The sequence below is a fragment of the Suillus fuscotomentosus genome (genome assembly GCF_016647785.1).
Source record: "Suillus fuscotomentosus strain FC203 chromosome Unknown F5891scaffold_160, whole genome shotgun sequence".
NCBI lineage: Eukaryota > Fungi > Basidiomycota > Agaricomycetes > Boletales > Suillaceae > Suillus > Suillus fuscotomentosus.
Window position 1 is genome coordinate 50,296 of NW_024539672.1, and position 18,417 is coordinate 68,712.

An 18,417-nucleotide genomic window follows, 5' to 3' on the forward strand; every position below is an offset into this window, starting at 1 on the left:
ATCTCTGGCGGCGGACGATGATGTGGAAGTCTTTGGACTAAGGTCGAGGGGAAATGCGGAGTGAGTAATTCTACGTGGAATACCGGATGAATCTGATATTTTGCTGGAAGGTTCAGGCGGTAATTTACATCACCCGTCTTCTCTAGCACTTCAAACGGACCAAGTCGTCGATCGGAGAGTTTCTTATTTGGTCTTTTTTGACGGATATTTTTGGCATTGAGCCAGACCAGATCTCCTTTCTTGAATTGTGGTGCGTCTTTTACTCCTCTATCGTAGAATCTCTTCATCCGCTCATTCGCCATTTGCAGCATACTTTCTGCGTCTTCCTTCGCCTCTTTCATTACATCCACTCGTTCATCAGCTGCAGGTACTTTAGAATTGGAAATTGGTGAAAAAGTAAACTCTGGATCGTATCCGTAGAGTACTTTGAATGGACTATGACCCGTTACAGTGACAGAGTTATTGTGAGCGAATTCTGCTATCGGAAGCCAGTCTACCCAATCGTTTTGGCGGTAAGACGTGAACATTCTCAGATATTGCTCTACTTCTTGGTTGATTCTCTCTGTTTGTCCGTCTGTCTGAGGATGATAAGCCGTTGACATGTTCCATTTTATGCCTAGGCGTTTCGACACTTGTCCCATAAACTTGGAGACGAATTGTGTTCCTCTGTCCGATATCACCTGTTTCGGAGTTCCATGGTGTTTCCATACGTTATCTAAGAAAAGTTTCGCGATTCCTCGAGCGTCAACTTCCTTTTTCGTAGGCATGATGTGCGTTTGTTTCGTGTATCGATCAACGACAACAAAAATAGAATCGAACCCTTCGCTTTTAGGCAAATCTACTATCAAATCACAAGTGATTGATTGCCAAGGTCCCGCTGGTATTTCATTTGGTTTAAGCAGACCATGTGGTTGCGTTGGGTGAATCTTCGTTGCTCTGCATCTATCACAGCCATCTACGTAATCGTGGACATACTTCGTCATTGAAGGCCACCAATAATTTCTGGAAATCAATTCTAAGGTTTTGGCACGTCCAGGGTGTCCAGCCGGTGGAGAGTCGTGAAACAACTCCAATATCTCTCGACGGATCTCCTTATCATTTGGAACGTAAACCAGTCCTCAGAATAACACCAATCCATCCTCCACATTCCACTCTTCGACTCCTCTACGCAATTGTACCGGTGCTGCTTTTAGTGTTTGTAGCGCTTTAGCGACTTCGGGCTCTCGTTCTGTGCATTGCCTTATCTTTCTCAGCAATTGTTTTTCTCCTTGCACTAGAACTTGACCTCTTTTAGCAGCTTTTACAGTAAAAAAACTCCGGTTTTAACAAAATACGATCAGAATTGTCGTTTTCTACCCCCCCTCTGTGGTCTTCTCTCCGAGAAAGCTTATCGGCCTTATCATTGACTACACCAGGCTTATGTTGGAGTGTAAATTCATACTCCACCAGGAACAGACTCCATCTGGCTTGCCTTCTTGTCAACTTTTGGCTCGTCATAAAGTACTCGAGATTCTTATGATCCGTCCAGATCTCCACATGATGAGGTTTTCCCTGCACATAGTGCCTCCACTCCTCCAACGCTCGAATGATTGCGAGTAACTCTTTGTCATGGATGTCATAATTTCTTTCTGCATCGTTCATTGATTTAGAGTAATACGCCACGGGGTGCCATAGGTCATCTTCCATCAGTTGAGATAGAACCGCTCCAGTTGCGTAATCAGAAGCATCGGTTTCTATTTTCATTTTCTTCTCAACGTCAGGCATTACTAGGATCGGAGCTGATGTAAACCTTGACTTCAGTTCATCAAAAGCATCTTGCTGTTTCTCCGTCCAATCCCATTTGACATCTTTCCGTAGTAAATCATTCATTGGTCTAGCGATGTCTGAGAACCCGAAGATAAATCTTCTGTAGAAGTTGGCGAAGCCCATAAATGCTTGTATATCTTTAACACATTTGGGTACAGGCCATTTCATTACTCCTTCTACTTTCACAGGGTCCATTCGAACACCACCCTTCTCCACTATCAACCCGAGGAACTCGACTTCTGTCTGTTCGAAGCTACACTTTTCAGGCTTCAGATACAGATCGTTCTCTTTTAGTCGTTTTAGTACCTCTCGTACAACTTTTCGGTGTTGCTCCCTATTGCCATTTGTGAACACGAGGATATCATCGATATAGACAACTACGGTCTTTCCATCAATTAAATCTCTGAATATCTCGTTCATCATGGTTTGAAACGTGGCAGGGGAGTTTGTTAAACCGAAGTACATCACGGTTGGTTCATGGTGACCAAACGGCGTTTTGAAGGCCGCCTTCCACTCATCTCCTTTTTTCATGCGAATATTATTGTACCCCCATCTTACATCCATCTTGGAGTACATCGTGGCACCGGTTAAAGCATCAATCAAATCTTGAGATCTCGGTAGCGGATATGCATTTTTAACTGTCTTCTCATTGAGCTTTCTATAGTCCATCACCGGTCTTAACTTGCCATCTTTTTTGGCCACAAAGAAGAAAGGTGCTGCTACTGGAGATTGTGAATCTCTAATACGTCCCAGTGCAGTTTCGGTTTTTAACCAATCTTTCAAGGTGTCCATCTCCTTAGGTGACAAGGGGTAGGGTTTCGCATTTGGCAGAAGATCGCCATCATCTTTAAGATCTATCGCATGATCCCATTTCTTTCTTTCAGGGAAGCGCTTAGATTCTTCTTCTGAGAAAACTCCCAGGTACTCGTGAAGCCAATCGGGAACCATCTCTTCGACCGATTTCTTCACCTTCATTGCTTCTTCTGCAACCTTCTGCTCCGTGGCAACCGAGGCTTTATACTTGATCCATTCTCCAGGATACTCTTCGTCTTCTATTTCCTCAACTGTCACCCTCTTCATCGCCATGTCTTCTTCGTCATCCTCTTCTGTGGGAATCAGATCTGGCACTTCTTCTATCTTTTTTTGTTCTTTTCTTTTTTCTTTATTTTTTTGTCTTTGTTCTTTTTTAGTAATACATTTAACCGGGCAACGAGAAAGTGCAAAACGTCCAGCGTTCCAATCTATTTCCGGGTTGTGATATCTTAGCCAATCTATGCCAATAATAACATCATCGCTTCCTAAGTCCATAACCATGAAGGCTGCTTGGTCTTCAACATGGTCACCAATCTTTAGACCTAATTCAGCGTAATGAGTCATCGATCCAGCGGCATTTAACGAGCCATCAATATTTTTAACCGGAATGGGCCTTAATAATTTATGGCACCGGACTTCGTTCTTTTTCACAAACTTCTCGCTAATAAATAATGTCGATGCACCGCAATCTACCAGTGCTTTCACATCTGCTTGTCGGTTCTTTCCCTTCAACGTGATCGGAATGTAAAAATGTTCAGATTTGGATTTAATATATACTTCTGATACATCCGAGAACGTAGATAGGATGGAGAAACGATTGTTCGGGTCTAAGTTCGCAGACTTTGACTTCGACCCTTCTAAAAACCCTTGCCTTCCTTGGAGCTGACCCAAGCTTTGAACCAACTCGGGATAGGGTCTTCTTCTTTTGGCACTGTAGTAGCCTTCACCTGCACCTTTGGTGCGACTGCGTCTTTGCAGTTTCTAGCCATATGGCCTTCGCCTCCACAGCGGTAGCATTTGAAGGATCCAGTCCTTCCTTGAGGTTTTGGAGCACCTCGCTGCTTGTTGGCGTCGACGTCCATAGCGTCGCTTTCCCTGCTTGGACCAGGTTTGTATTCAGGGGTCCTGGGGCCTTGTTTAGGGGTCCACCAGGTCGTCTTCTTCTTGTCCGCGTCTAGCTCTTCGAAGTTGCGTCCGATTTGGATCGCATGTTCCACCAGTTTCTTCATGGTGTTTTTGTCCTCGTAACAGACATGAGCAAGCTGTATTTTGACACGGTCTTGAAGTCCCATTCTGAACTTCTGTCTCTGGTCATAGTCGGAAAATGAAGTGTGTGCGGCCTTTTGTCTGAAAGCGGCCGCGTACTCTGGAACTGAGGAAGATCCTTGTCTAAGGGATTCCAGTTCTCTGATCGCTTTTCCTTCACGATCTTCTTGCCCCCACATGGCTTCTAAGTCTTCCAGGAATTTCTCCACGGTCAACTTCTCGTCTCCGGTCTTTCCAAGTTTAGTGATGTAAGGTTGCGCCCATTTGGCTGCAGTGCCTTTCATGAAGGAGAGCATTACTCCAATTCTTTGGCCTTCTTGGATGTTGGGCCATTGCGCCGTGTATAGCGCTACTTGGGATATCCAGACCATGAGTTCTATGGAGTCCTTTTCTCCAGTGAAGTCTTGGGGTTTGGAGTATTTGATGGAAGGGGAAGAGTTCGATGAAAGTAGGCTAGCTCCTGCAGAGCCGAATGATGGTTGTTGAGACTGTATTTTCACGGTCTCATCTTCTTGCATTTCCAGGCGTACGCCCAGGAGTCTGTTTGCTTCTTCTAGAGCTAAATTCTTGGCTTCTAGTTCCGCTATTCTGACCCTGAAGCTGTCCGCTTGGTTCGCAAGTGACATGTGAATGTAGTCGACAATTTCTTGTGGACTAGATGGTAATATCACCGTCTGTGCAGGTTGCGTAGGAGAGTTTGGTAATTCAGACATAGTGCCAGTTGTGTTCTGGAACCCGATTCACTGATGTCTGTTGAAGAGCTGCTCGTAAGGGCTCTTCCAAAAAGGAATGATGGTGAAAAGAAGAAAGTTATGTGATGGAAAACTGAAGCGGTCCCCGATATCTGATCGGATCTACCACGTACTTCAGGATCGAAGGGTTCTTTAATCAACCCAACCGATGCTTCCCTAATACTAACTAAAAAGGATACGTAACTATACTCGATCGAGTGGGAAAAACTAGGGACAATGCAATCTCCGTTCTGAGGGTACAAGCCTAGGACAAGTTATCACTCTTCCAGCCGAAGCTTACAAGTGCGAGTCTCACTAGGGTATGTCGCTAAATCCTCGTAGGTCGAAAGCACGGTTTGTCGTCTAGACAGTTCCGCTATTGACTCGAAACGAATGCCTACGTGCGTATGAAGAAAAGGATAGGTAAAATGAAACTATAGTAACGTTGAGCAGGCAGGGTTTTGGGCCAGCACTCAAAGTTGCAGTGACACGCCTAATGTCATGAACACCTCCATATACTGGCGGCTGCGGTAAGACAGGGCCTGGTATAGGACTACTAACTACGAAAGATGATAGGTAAAGAAATGTGCTCAAATGAGCAAAGGGATGAAATCAAAAAGTCGCGGCGGTTTAGGCCGGGCAAAAGTATAACGGTTCTGTTTCGGCTGATGGTGTGATGACTACCAACACGACCAGGCGAAAGAGAAGGAGATGCGAGAGTGTAACGCGAGAGTCGGAGTCTCCTATAGTTCAAACCTAATGTCACAACCCCTTAAACGAATTAACGCAGGGCAGAGACTAGGACTCAAACAACAAGATAATCACAAAGAGGATAAGGCAGCAGGTACGTCTTGGATTGCTCACTTGGAGATACAAGAGGTTTGAACTAAAGAACTACTGACTACGACGATCTACCTATATACACATATTGAAACTGAGATCGAAACTGAGTATGAACTAACTAACCAATCAGAATAATTAAAGGTATCGTACGATTCTATATATAACTATGATGTCATAACATGTGCCGCAGCCGCAGTAAGACTCTGGAACATTCCAAGAGTGTTGCGAGGCATGACGTCAACATCTTCGGCATTGTCCGATCGATCACGTGACTCTGGTAATTCTACAATAGACGCAATAATAGGAACTTCTTCAACAGTAAACATATTCTTAGGAACAGGCGCTGTGACTGGGCGCTTAAAGGACTTAGAATTAAGGAACGAATAATGGTTTGTATTTGGAACTCGTGACACCCCTGTTCCTGCATTAGAACGGCCAGAATGTTGAGGAGCAGTGTCTGTAGCATCAACTTCAGTGAGACCGATGTAGAGACTAATATCTCTGTGGGCTTGCAGGGATCTAAATTCCCATTGTTCCAATCACTTCCTAATACAGCACAACTCATATCTCACCCAGTGTACTCCAGCGCTTCATTGGCTGCTCGCGCGCATGAGTGCTTCGGTCGCGCATTGGCGTGCGCATCTACGGTTCCGTCGCCCGTCCTCCGTCCATCCATTCCATGTCTGTTCAGTTCATCGGTGCATATTCCGATTCTATTTTCATTAATTCTGACATATCTCCGGCACTTATGATCATATCTCATATGTTTTCCATTATGGACCCTTATTACATATTATTTCATATCTGTTTCGCTTCTCAGTTTGCTTTAGCGCTTGACAGCACTTAGTATTACTTAGTATAAATATGCGCGTCTAAACTGTATAATGACTATCTTTCTGCCTGCACATCGTTGGACTCTAAGTCTAAGTTTCCTTCATATCTCTTAAAGTATCTAAGTACAATATGAGCGCCCACCGCCGTACATTACTAGAAATTCTGCCAGTTAGTTTTCTGACTCATCAAGAGTCGCTACGCTCCACCACCCACTCACATGCACCACTTCTGCTCAGTGCGCGCTTCCGTTATAAGTTGCGCATTGTCACTTATTGTCGCCTGCCATTGCCCATCGAGCACTCCATGTCACTTTTGCTTGCTAGCGCTTCGCTCATCGTCGTGTGCCTTACCAGGCTTGACCAAGCGCCTGGTCCAGTGTTTCCCTCCACATATACACTTAGAGGAACCTTCTCAGTAGCAATCCCCTTGGGCCAATGTATATCTCGCTCATCGAGGACTACTTGAGTTTATCTCATACCATCATATAACCCCACTTCCCATTCCTCTTCTACACTGAGAGACACGAGCAGTATGCTGGGAACTTTGGAGAGGTTTGTAGCACGATGCCTCTCTGGTGAAGTAGCCTTTGAAGTGTCCGAAGCTTTGTGCTTGGACCTTGTCTTCTTAGGACTGGCTACTGTATGAGGAGGCATGGTGCAATACAGAGCAGCAAGACAAGAAACAAAATTGATCACTCATTATTATATACCCATCTCGGTAGAAGGATCTGAGTGGCAACCTTGAGAAAAATTATACATCTTCAAGTACTATGAGCATGTGGCTGGTATTCACCTTGATTGTATGCAGGATGCATTGCTGATGGAGATAATCAAAGACCACGCCTCTGTTAGTGAGATAATGTTCGCACCTTTGAGTCAATGCGCAGTTGTACTGCTACGTGGTTTACGAGTGGTGAGGCATGAAAGAAAGTTCAGACGTCATACAAATATTTGAGTCAACATATTATATAAGCAAAACAATGAGTCAATCAGACACAAGGCAAATAACATGTCAGTAGTAGTACGGGTGAAAAATAGCAATGAAAGTTTTCTGGAAATACATGATACATATCATGAGTCAATGTAAGAGATAGTACCACAATGACACATATTGATTATGAAAAAAACATTCACTGGTCTGACTCAGATATCATCTGATTTCTTCTGCTTTAGCGTTCCTGGGCCTTTAGGCTGCAAAGATATTGAAGCAGCACATTTCAAGTTAGGTGTACTATTGAGAATGGTGGAAGACTTCATCAGCATTGCCATAGTAGATTGAAGCTCCTCATCATCGGGAAGTTGATCGAGATGAGAGTTGAGTATGTGAAGAATGGTGTCAAAGGTAATGGGGTGAACCATGTTATCCTTCAATGCTGCACACCAATCTTTTGCTAGGGGGAGGAGAGGCTTGAAGTATGGGTGAAATTCATTGAGAAGACGTTCTTCATCCAATGGGTTCGCGAAGAAGGTAATCTTGAAGGCAGTGGATGATGCCAGGTCAAGGTTAGTCAAGCGATTGAGCAATGAATTAGACATGCGCTCCTGATGGACTGCACCATTGGGACCACTGAACTTGATACAAACCCAAGTGAATGTGAAAAAGAGAGATTCAAGGTCATCAGAGTAACCTTGGATCACATGAGAAACAGGCAATGCCAAAGAATATGAGGAGGTTTGGGGGGTTTTGAGGGTTTGCTTTGATTTCGACTTGCAAGTTTTTGATAGCTTCTTGTTCTCGGCTTCTGCCTTCGCCTGTTGCTGCAGAAGTGCAACTTGGCTGAGAAGCCTGCATGACATGAAGGGGACCGTGCCCTGGAAAGTGAATTAATATTTGAACTCGATATGAAATGATGTACTCACTGTACCACCAATGGTATATTTATTATCTGCAGTAATATGTACTGCAAATTCCCAGTCAATAAGGAACCCCTTGCTAATATCTAAATTGTCCAGAATCAACACATTATTCAGACTGCAATCACAATGCAGAATCTTGTGCTCCTCCACTGCCGTTTTCTGGACTAGTAAAAGAAGAGACATCAATTCAGCACTCTTGTTCAGCTCTGAGTCAACCAGACACTTACTGATCACAATATCCCTTAGCGCTCTCACCAACCCTCTGAGCGTTCAAAACATGTAGAGGGGGCGAGCACATGGTTTTAAGATAAGGCGGACATGAGTACAACTTGTGCCCTGGGTACTCCGGTGTTCTCTTTTGCAATAACTTCAAGTGTTGTCGACCTCACCCGCTAATGTTGTGATGAGCCAATAATCTACCAGTTCCAGAATGCCAGGGACACCATGGATCAATTTGAGCATCTTGATCTCATTCAAGATGATGTTGTCCTGCTTGCCGAGAACCCAGTGGTCCTTAACAATGTAGTCCTCTTCATTCAAACTGCCCAGATAGCAGATAGTCCCATGGCCAACGAGGCCCCAACTTGTGAAGAGAATTCTCTTGATGATATATATATTATCCCCTACACGGATCTTGCCGCAAGGTTCAGGTGAGTACACAGAATGAGGAAATTGGGAAGGATGGGGCATGACAGAACATATACTCTCTGTCAGGTCCTGGGACATTTGGGACACGAGGCCAAGAAGGGGGGCACTAGATACCATAGTAGGTTGCATGTGAGAGGGAGAGGGGAGGAGTTCTTTGTGTGCCAATGATTGAGTGGTCATATCATTTGAGCTCCCTTCAAGCGAGTCCTCACTTGAGCGTTCCTCAGAGTCAGAGACAACAGACTCGAGATGATCATCAGATGACGGGCTCTCGGAAACAAGCAGCTCAGCGAGAGATTCAGAGGTGAAAGCATCAGGGTCTGCTGAACTGCTACGCCACGTGGGAATATTATTGATTGGACGATAGAGGTGGATGTCCATGGAAAGGGGTGGCAAAACATGTTTCATGAAGGAGACTGTTGGACTGTACCCAACACATTCTAGACTGCCGAAATTGATAGCAGCGATAATATGAGAAAACAGATCTGGTTGCTGGTAGATATCGAAGTGAGTAGATACAGCGCCACCAGAGTGATCGTACATGAGGACTCTGAGATGGTGATATGTATCAGTGAATGATAAGATGAGCGTGAAGTGCCTCCAGGGCTGTTCACTCATCATAAGGTAGGTGTGGGTGTCTGCAGCCTTCCCAAGCCACATTGCAGGCTTGTAAGGACTGTATGTTAGCTCGCCGGATACCCTGATGTTTCCTCATCTTGCTGTGATATCATCAGAGAGGACGAGATCAGGTTTATGCTTTATGTCACTGCCGGGCAATGCCTTGTGAGCACTGGCTGCACTCCATGTATGAGTTGCATAGCACTCGCATTCAAGCAGGGGTTGTAATGCTGATAAGCAGCCAGCAAGAGTGTTCATAAAGGATGCGACGATTTCTTTGTAAGTGGCACTCCCTGCAGCCTCTGGGTCTGGAGTACTACCAGCACTCCCAGTATTCAAGTCTGACTCATCTCCAGGAGGGTTAACTGGAAGATCCCAGTTCCAAGTGCAAGTTGCAGTGTTGTACAGTGGCACTAGGGAATCTGGCGATAAGCCCTAATATTGTAATCTGACATGTTTGTTGGGATAAATGATTTTTAATGAGAATTCTGAGGTTGGATACATCGGGGAGAGGAATTTTGAAAGGCTGGAGGATGTGAGACAACAAATGTCCTAGCAGTTGTGATGCCTCTGGTGGATCCTCGTGTGTAACCAAATGATTGGGTTCATCAGAGGTGATTTTATTCATGGCATGAACATTGCTGATGTCAGGGATGGACAATAGGGAAGAAAGTTTGATTCCATTGTCAACCGTCCTGAAAAAGAAAGCCATTTTTTGGGTGTTTATGCTAATTATGACAATGGTGGGACAGCTGGAGACAGACACTTATCATGTATCACATAGTGCCAATGAAGCTCAGTATTTCAGGTGAACTAATAATAAAACGACTTCTAGCCAATAGTGATTAATGCTGAAAATAGTGTGGAGTGAAAAAACCGATATCTACAAAAGCTAGTACATGGAAAGTGGGAGGAATGTGTTTTTATCCCAGTATTTATTAAGCCAGAATTCTGAAGAATGTTCCATACTGTTATGTGGGGTGAGACAATGGTCTGCACTTGCACCAAAACAAGGTATAAGGTTGACAGGTGCCCTAAGCTGCATGACTGGTACAATGTCACCCACCCGAGTATCATTTGAACACATTGCTCGTTTGAGTATGTGCAGTTGCGTACTCAGCTCACAATCACTTCTACCTTGCGGAATGAAGTCAAAGCGATAAACATAGGTAAGGAAATGGTCCTTCTGCGACCAATTTGTACCAGCCTTGCCAACAGGACACATAATAAGCCTTATTTCACCAACAGTGTGGCCTGGTATTTGATAATGAAAATAGGAAGTATAGAAGAAGAGCAGAACGTACCATAAAGACCATTAATGGGCCATGCGCATTTCACATCGTTGTTAATGATGACTGGATCATACCGGCCATAGGTCCAGATGTCAGAAGGTGGTGAACAATTCAGGGTCTGGGCAGGCCATATGATACTAACATCATGAAAATCAGTATCCTGCAATCAAAGCTTGAACCAGACTTGGAGCTTTTTGAACGGAAGTGGAGCAGTAGGTCTAGCTCTCCTAGCCCCCCAATGGTGTGAACAAAATCCTGCCCATGAGCAGCTTCACGACTGAGAAAGTCAGTGATGGCTGGTTGTAGGTCAGGAAGGCCAAACTTGAGAGCAGCATCGTCAACAGAAATGTTTCTGATGGATGGGGCATAGGCGAGATGAAATGATGTGTGTCTGACAGAGAACAAGTGCAATGGCACAGGGACTGTTCCCACCTCCCTGTACTGGAGGAGCTTCGCAATTGCAAAGTGATTGGTGATGGGACATGAATGGCCGGGACATCCAATGGTCGCAAGAAGCTCTGCTGGGATGTCATGATTGTTGTCGACATCAAAATCAACGTCATCATCAACAGCATCACCATGATCTGTGTTAACCTGTTGCTTCAAGCCTGGCATATTGTCCAGCAGATTTGTGGCGAGTTCGAAGCGACGGCATTTGTCAGTGTGGTCCAGATGTCAACAGATCTGTAAATCATAGTCATGGTTGTTGCTCGAGCATGTGGGATCCTTGATTTTGGTGATGTGTGCATGTTTTGTAGTGTCAGCAGTCCATTGCATGATAACTCTGCTGTTTCGGATACTTGGAACTATGCTCTGCATAAGCTAAATCTTCAGGATATACCAGTTATCGATGATTGCACCACACTGACCACACCAAAATCCACCAGCTAAAATTGAATCTTTGTTGGCATGAAACACTTTGAGAGCTGCAGAAATGCGCTCAAGATTGATGTTGTCAATTTGAGGTGACTGCACGAGATAACAGAAGTCCATTAGAGCTCAGATGGCAGTGACCACTGCGCTAGGAACCGCTGTAGGTTTACAACTCAATGTGGTGCTATATGCTCCAAACTGATATCTTTATGTTGTAGGTCGTCCAACACCTAGTCTGCTATACTTGCAGAACAAGTGCGTTCGACCCTAAAGGGGAAGCTAGTGCAGCAAAGGCCCAGTGACGAGTGCCGAAGGTGCTGCTTAGCGGCCGATGTGAAGTGCGGGAAAGCGGCGGGTGGGCACGCAGGAACGAAGCGGCAGCTGATAGCCAAAGGCACTGTAGAGAATCATGCCTCTCATGGCGTGATATGGCAATTCCCACTAGGGAGTATACAGCACAAACTCGCAGCACCACTCTGTGTACTGTCCACAGCTATTCCTATATGAGGCGCAGCTTTCCCGCGCAATGCGCGCCATGCCTGCACACTTCCCGTGCTTCGCGATGTATATGCGCGCGTTCCCGCGCTTGAGCGCCCTATAGCGCCAGCCATCCAGAAGCATCCATCCACTGTCCACCAAGCCCTCTAGTGCGTATATTTCCATTTCTTTTATTAGCATATCATTCCACCTCTATTTTTATAATGGACCCTTACTTATATATATCTTTACATACCTACTCGGTAGCGCTTCGGCTCCGCATGACCACGCTTAGGCGCGCTATATAAGCGCCAGCAGGACATAGTACAACTTACTTTCAAAACTACTTTTTACCACTGAACTTGACCTCTAACTTTACCTACTACTTACTACCTAGAAAATCATAGTTGAGAATCTATTTGTCTGCACTTGGCACCTCTCTTCTCTTATCTTACATCATATCCTCACTTAAGCTTACTCCTTCTCATTTCCGCACGCACGTGCACGCTTTCCCGCGCTTCGCGCTAATACGCGCGCGTGTTCCCGCGCCTTGCGCACCTGCACTTTCTCGCGCTTCGCTTCAGCGCACACTTCTAGATCCTTGCTGCACTCACTTCCCCTAGGGTCGAACGCACTTGTCGTCTCAAGAATAGCAGACTAGGCAACGCGCGACCTCACAATATTATAGATACAGCTAGGGAAAGTGTGGCTGCAGCGTGGGTGGTTCAGATGATAATAGAGATGATAGATGATGGAAATAGATGTAAAGCAGAACAGTAACAGATGCGGTGCGGGTGGTAAACAGATACGGATTGCCAATAGCTACTAACTGTAGGCTAAAGGGAGTTGCTACTGGAACATCCAGAAAACCAAGCTACTGAATAATATGTACTGCTGCCACTTAAGTATAATGCTAAGTGCTGTCATACGGAGCCGAGCCAACGCACTGAAGGTGAGGAATCTTGACTATAGGTGAAAGCTCTAAAAACTAATGGGGGTTCTACAGCAAGACCAGGATACGAGACAATGACTCGACCCAAAGGACAACTACTGAGAGAAGTTCCTCAGTGATAAAATGGAGGGAAACTCTATGAGCTAGGCGGGCGCTAGCAGGTGCGAGAAGGTAACGCGCATGATGCGCACGTGAGTGAGAGGTTTGAGGGGCGTGCGCGCGTAGCGAAGGCGCGTTCCGAGCAATAAGAGAAAGGACTCCTTAAGGAGTAGTAGAAGCCCGAGTGTTGGTCAATGGAAAAGTATAATCAGATTTCAAACAAGGAGGTGCACTATACACTTTTGCAGTATACTGAGATAAGGGGAAAGTAAGTACCAGAACCGAAAGAGCCCTCCCTCTATTTAAGAAGAGAGATTATGCTATGCGGTGCACTTCCGAGCGTGGACCCGAACCGAGTAACCATATCAACTCTAAATATTATCTAAGTTTAAATAGATTCTATATATGTAAGTGTGGATGTCGGACCGAAAGTTCGTTAATTCAATGAAAGAGATGAGAATAACGCACCAGTAAATCAGCAAGGACATGGGACGAATGGACAGACAATGGGAGCGTGGAGGCCTAAAGGGACGCGCGCAAACAGCGCGAGTGGGGCGCATACGTGGGGTGCACATGCGAGAGTGTGAATGACAAGTCCTTTGGACAAGAGCTGGTATATGTAGGAATTTTAGTGGATAATAAGGCCATATATCTGGCATTGAGAGGCACAAGTCTCTACAGCACTTCCGAGTAAGGTATGTAAAGCTATATGTAAATAAGGGTCTATGACCAAATAGAAGTGGTGCGATGCGAAAATGGTCCAATAAGCAAATATAATGATGAAATAATGTACCATTGGGTTGGTAGGACAATGGATGGATGCTCCTGGATAGTGCGAAATGTCAGCTGATGAAGTGCAGGAAAGTGTGGCTGCACGCGGTTGTGTGCGCATGCGGGAACACTGCGGACATCGTGAGAAAGTAGTGACCAATGTGCATGGGTCGCGGGTAAGCTGCACTTCACATAGTAAAGCAATAGGATGCTGGGGGATACTGCAAAAATAGCCTTTACAAGGCTACAAGGACTTCCAGTCCTACACCACTGTGGATACAACAATTCAGATGGTGTATACTGAACAATGTGTTGGGTCTTGCAGAACCTAGCTGCTATTCGACCCTAAAGGGTTTCTGGACCAGGCTCAAAGCTCAGAGAAGAGGAGATATCATAGAAAACTGCTGAGTACTCTGGCTCATAGTGAAACTGGTGAAAAGGTTCCTTTTTTATGTAAGCTAAGGTGCAAACATAACTATAGGTAAAACAGCCTCTGCAAGCCTAGCCAGGAATCATTCCCTACACTGCATCTGCACTAACTGCAATGATTGAGCGCTGGATGTCACACTGAGCAAGCCCTGTAACTTGTTTGAGCTTTGTAATGCTGCCCTGAAAATGGTGAAACCCTGTGATGGGCTGTAGCACAGAAAAGCGAAAATCAAGTTCAGCATCCCCCACTGCACAAATGAGCCACTTCACATTGTGGTCATAGAACTCTTGATGAATGTGATGGAGTGTCTCAGGAGTAAGGAAATGAGAGGGTTCAGAAAGCACCCAATCCTCGAAGAATGGTTCAGATATGCCATTTAAGCAAAACTTCTAGGCTTCATGAAAGCATGCTTTGATATCATTCAGATCAGCCCTTGTCCGAATGATGCGCAGCTGGGCCAGTGTAGTTGATTTGGCCCGAGGCTCATGACGGAAAGAGTCTCCGAACTGCTTATATATGGCCATAGTGACTGGAGAGGTTTTCCCACCAACACTAGCCAGCATCATGGCCTCCGGAGTATCAATGATGTATGTAGCTTGCAAGCGGTGTGAAACAGTATCGACTGTGTCCAACAGGATCAGACAACATGACTCCTTTGCGAGCAGCCTGCTTGAGAGGACATAGCATGATATTCAAGCATTCATGGATTAGGCTATCTTCGAGTACACCTCACATACATTTTTTTTATAAATAAATTTTGGTATGGGGAGGAGAGCGGTAAGAACGGAAGTGTTAGATGATGATTTGAGCCGCGTGGACATGTGTATATTAGCAAGGCGGTGTCATGCATGGTATGTGATTCATACCATGTCAGATATATATAGAGAGTGATAAGGAAGATATGAGAGACTGTCTAGCCCTCTGTCACTAAGTTACTTCTCCATTTTCCTTTGGTTCATTGTCTTGTATTTTATTTCTCACTTTTCAGACTTATTTTTAACTTGTATTTGTATCAAGCATGTGACTTTCTGTTTATTTCTCATTGTTTATTTTTATTTGGCTTCTTTCAGCCACCAAGTTTTGTATCTCTATTTATTTCTGACTGTTTATTTTTATTTGGCTTCTTTCAGCCACCAGATTTTATTTGTCATCACATCATGTGACTGGGAAATATTCTGGTTTGTAACAACATTTAACATGACTCAACATGTTTAGTCATGGTTTGTCATGGTTTGTAATTTCTTTGTAAGATTACACTGTATCTGTAATGTACTTAGTAATAAGCTGATTCATCACCTGGTTTGTAAGCCACATTCTTACCAATCCATCTGATTAATCATGCTTAGTAAGGGGGTTCCCAAAAGGTATAAAAGGACCCCATTTTCACCCATGAAATACAATCCTCTCACTTGACTCTTATCTCAAACCATGTGAGATCACTAAGACTTAAAGTGCAGGCCAACATAAGTGCCTTGAGGTAATCTAAGATATCATTATCTACTCCAAGTTATATACTACCTTACAGGGGTTGACTATATAACTTTCGTTATCGTTTTCTTACTCTAGGTTATATATTACCTTACAGGGGTTAACTATATAATCATTGAACAGCTCTCATTCTAAGCTTTACGTGTATACATAAGACCCTCTCTTTCAATAGAAAGTGAGACACATATCTAAGGATGACAAAGTTGAAACAGACTTTCATAGGTTGAAACACGACCTACTAGGCTGAAACAAACCTAACGAATTATCCAGAACACAGAACATTCCACAACACTTCATATATGTAAGACTATACAAGAAGAGGACAATAAACTAAATCCTCCCAAGAACTCACCATGTTACCTCCCATGAAGTAGAAAAGTCAGAGACCGTGGACTTAAGGACTGGCAAGAAGTCTTCACCATGTATAATTGTGTTGTCATTATACACAACTTTCATATAAGACCCTTAAGTAACAAGACAGCGGATGAGGAGGGGATGTGTGACTCTGTCACCCGTCATTATGGAGATATTGGTCTTGTCAGATGACAAAATTGTCCCAAGGAGTGTTGCACCTCTTGTCAGGGCTGACTATTTGGAAAAAGTAAGTACAGCAACACATAGAAAGAAAGAAAAATGCACCTGCATGTTCCATCTGTCATCAGCGGTCATCCATTCAGAGTACACACGACACAATCGCTGCGCTGTAGTATACACCCTGCGAGGCATACAATCTATCTGATCGTGAAAGAAAGGGTGATTTAAAATACTCATGATGCACTCCAGGGGATTGCGCCAATACAAAATGACAGGTGATTTTGTCGGATGTACTGTAGGGATGACTTGGGACAACCAGTGTGGTCCACTGGGTAGTGTTTCAGCTTGACTATGTAGTTCCTTGGCTGACCAAAACGATAATGGAAGACTTTTTATCTTAACGGAATACTTGTCAGAATGGTGAATGCAACGAAAAAGTTTAAAACTGACCATCTCGAGTGAAAGAAAGCTGTTGATCTTTGCCATGCTCAACCCTGAATGCAGTAACCACAATGCAACCTCCCACTCTTTCCGGTCACTAAATGGGTAATAATGATTTGTGACACGGTACACACTGTTCTTGTCAGAATGAAACAGATCGAGGAATGTATAGCCCTTGCCATATGTTTGAGGGGGTTCAGGATACCAGTTGGTGAAGCCTGAGTCAGTTGGCCCGTCAACCTGACTATCGCCCTCGCCACCACCACCTTGAAATCCCTCATCCCAACTTGGGTGTCCAAATACAGGCTCATCAAGCTTGGGGTCAACATCTAAGTTCAAGTCAGGGATATTCAGCTCATGGTCCATATCTATGGAGGTGGCAGCACAAATGGATGCTGAATGCAAGTTAATAAGATCCTCTAACCAACTGTTACAGCCAGAGCGAGGCTGGCTCATGTGTCAAGCAACAGCACTGTGGTCTTGGAAGTTGCTTTTGCTGCATGATGGACACTGGTATGACATAGATAGATTGGATGTAAGCCAAAGCACCGTGAGAACATTAAGTTGCATTTTTGGAATCAACATGACAGTACTAGTACTCACATTTTCTACATGCCATGTCAAATGGCAAACCAGTCCATCTTAATATAAGTGATATCTCATCAACTTCACATCGTCCCATTCATTGTTATGCAGGCATTAACCCTCTGTGTCCATCTTGTGCTATCTCTGACTTGTATGAAGTAGTGGATGCTATCGGGTCGATGGTGAGTAACTCATAGTAGTTTACTATGTACTAGACAATGCTCTTCAACCTTTTATAGATGATCCATGATATCGATGATCTTGAAGCAAACCTCATCATGGACCTCACAAAGGCCAAATAAGATGTTTTAAATGCAGAGAAGATGCTTGCTGACTGCTTGCCCTGTGAACACAAAGTCATGGCCAGTCTCTTGGAGCATATGTAAATCCCACATTTCACAGCAAAAACTCGCCAAGGTGGATGTAGGAATAGGCCACATGCAGATTGCATTCAAAACACATGGTCTTTCTCATCATGGACACATGCCAAGTGGTTTTCAAGGTAAGTTCCTACAAATGCATGCTACCTCACACTGGTAGCACTAATTTATATATATATAGAATCGCTTGGATGTCATCACATCAAGGTCTAGTTGGATTAATGACTCGGAGACGAGGCTTTCTGAATGCCAACCCTATCGCGTCTATTTACTGTTATACCACGCATGTAGTATATAAATATCCAAATGTATTGCGCAATAGATGTTGTCTTATTGTAATTATTGTGTTTGAATTTAAACGTTCAAAATGAACAAGGTCAAAACTGGACTTAGCTGCCTCTGAGATTTGACTGGACTTGGAAAAAATTTCAAAAATGCATTGTAATTGAATTATCAAAGTACTAGTACTACATTAATAGTACACAAATTGAATTGTGCTGCACAGTTCTGTAGGCCATGTAGAACTGCGAGTGGCTGGATGCCTTGTGGTCCGAGTGCGCTGGGACCCTGATGGAACTGTAGAGTCTGTCACTAGCTGCACAAGAACACGAATTTTGTGCTTCCTGTGGGAAAAGTTGTGGTTTGCTGATGTATGTCTAGTGAGACTTAGTGGGATGGCA

General features: G+C 44.3%; 6 protein-coding genes across 6 annotated transcripts; 1 reads left to right on the forward strand and 5 right to left on the reverse strand.

Moving 5' to 3' along the window:
* Positions 1–7,435: 7,435 nt before the first annotated feature.
* F5891DRAFT_1198687 (uncharacterized protein) lies at positions 7,436–9,340 on the reverse strand (the record flags this gene model as incomplete). The annotated part of the gene is made up of 3 exons (XM_041368658.1): positions 7,436–8,104; positions 8,153–8,313; positions 8,539–9,340. The coding sequence occupies 3 exons, from the start codon at positions 9,338–9,340 to the stop codon at positions 7,436–7,438; spliced, it is 1,632 nt and encodes a 543-aa protein (XP_041217430.1).
* A 168-nt stretch (positions 9,341–9,508) lies between these two features.
* On the reverse strand, positions 9,509–10,127 carry F5891DRAFT_1198688 (uncharacterized protein; the record flags this gene model as incomplete). Its single annotated transcript, XM_041368659.1, has 2 exons — positions 9,509–9,850; positions 9,918–10,127. The coding sequence occupies 2 exons, from the start codon at positions 10,125–10,127 to the stop codon at positions 9,509–9,511; spliced, it is 552 nt and encodes a 183-aa protein (XP_041217431.1).
* A 180-nt stretch (positions 10,128–10,307) lies between these two features.
* On the reverse strand, positions 10,308–11,322 carry F5891DRAFT_987430 (uncharacterized protein; the record flags this gene model as incomplete). Its single annotated transcript, XM_041377904.1, has 3 exons — positions 10,308–10,669; positions 10,720–10,844; positions 10,892–11,322. 3 exons carry the CDS (start codon positions 11,320–11,322, stop codon positions 10,308–10,310), a joined length of 918 nt encoding a protein of 305 aa, XP_041217432.1.
* A 3,076-nt stretch (positions 11,323–14,398) lies between these two features.
* On the reverse strand, positions 14,399–14,683 carry F5891DRAFT_965534 (uncharacterized protein; the record flags this gene model as incomplete). Its single annotated transcript, XM_041376175.1, has 1 exon — positions 14,399–14,683. A coding segment is annotated over one exon (285 nt), but the record flags the coding sequence as incomplete, so codon positions are not given.
* A 1,579-nt stretch (positions 14,684–16,262) lies between these two features.
* F5891DRAFT_1198690 (uncharacterized protein) lies at positions 16,263–17,228 on the reverse strand (the record flags this gene model as incomplete). Its single annotated transcript, XM_041368660.1, has 3 exons — positions 16,263–16,385; positions 16,437–16,727; positions 16,782–17,228. 3 exons carry the CDS (start codon positions 17,226–17,228, stop codon positions 16,263–16,265), a joined length of 861 nt encoding a protein of 286 aa, XP_041217434.1.
* A 161-nt stretch (positions 17,229–17,389) lies between these two features.
* Positions 17,390–17,659, forward strand: F5891DRAFT_1198691 (uncharacterized protein; the record flags this gene model as incomplete). The annotated part of the gene is made up of 2 exons (XM_041368661.1): positions 17,390–17,539; positions 17,597–17,659. The coding sequence occupies 2 exons, from the start codon at positions 17,390–17,392 to the stop codon at positions 17,657–17,659; spliced, it is 213 nt and encodes a 70-aa protein (XP_041217435.1).
* Between the last annotated feature and the right edge of the window lie 758 nt (positions 17,660–18,417).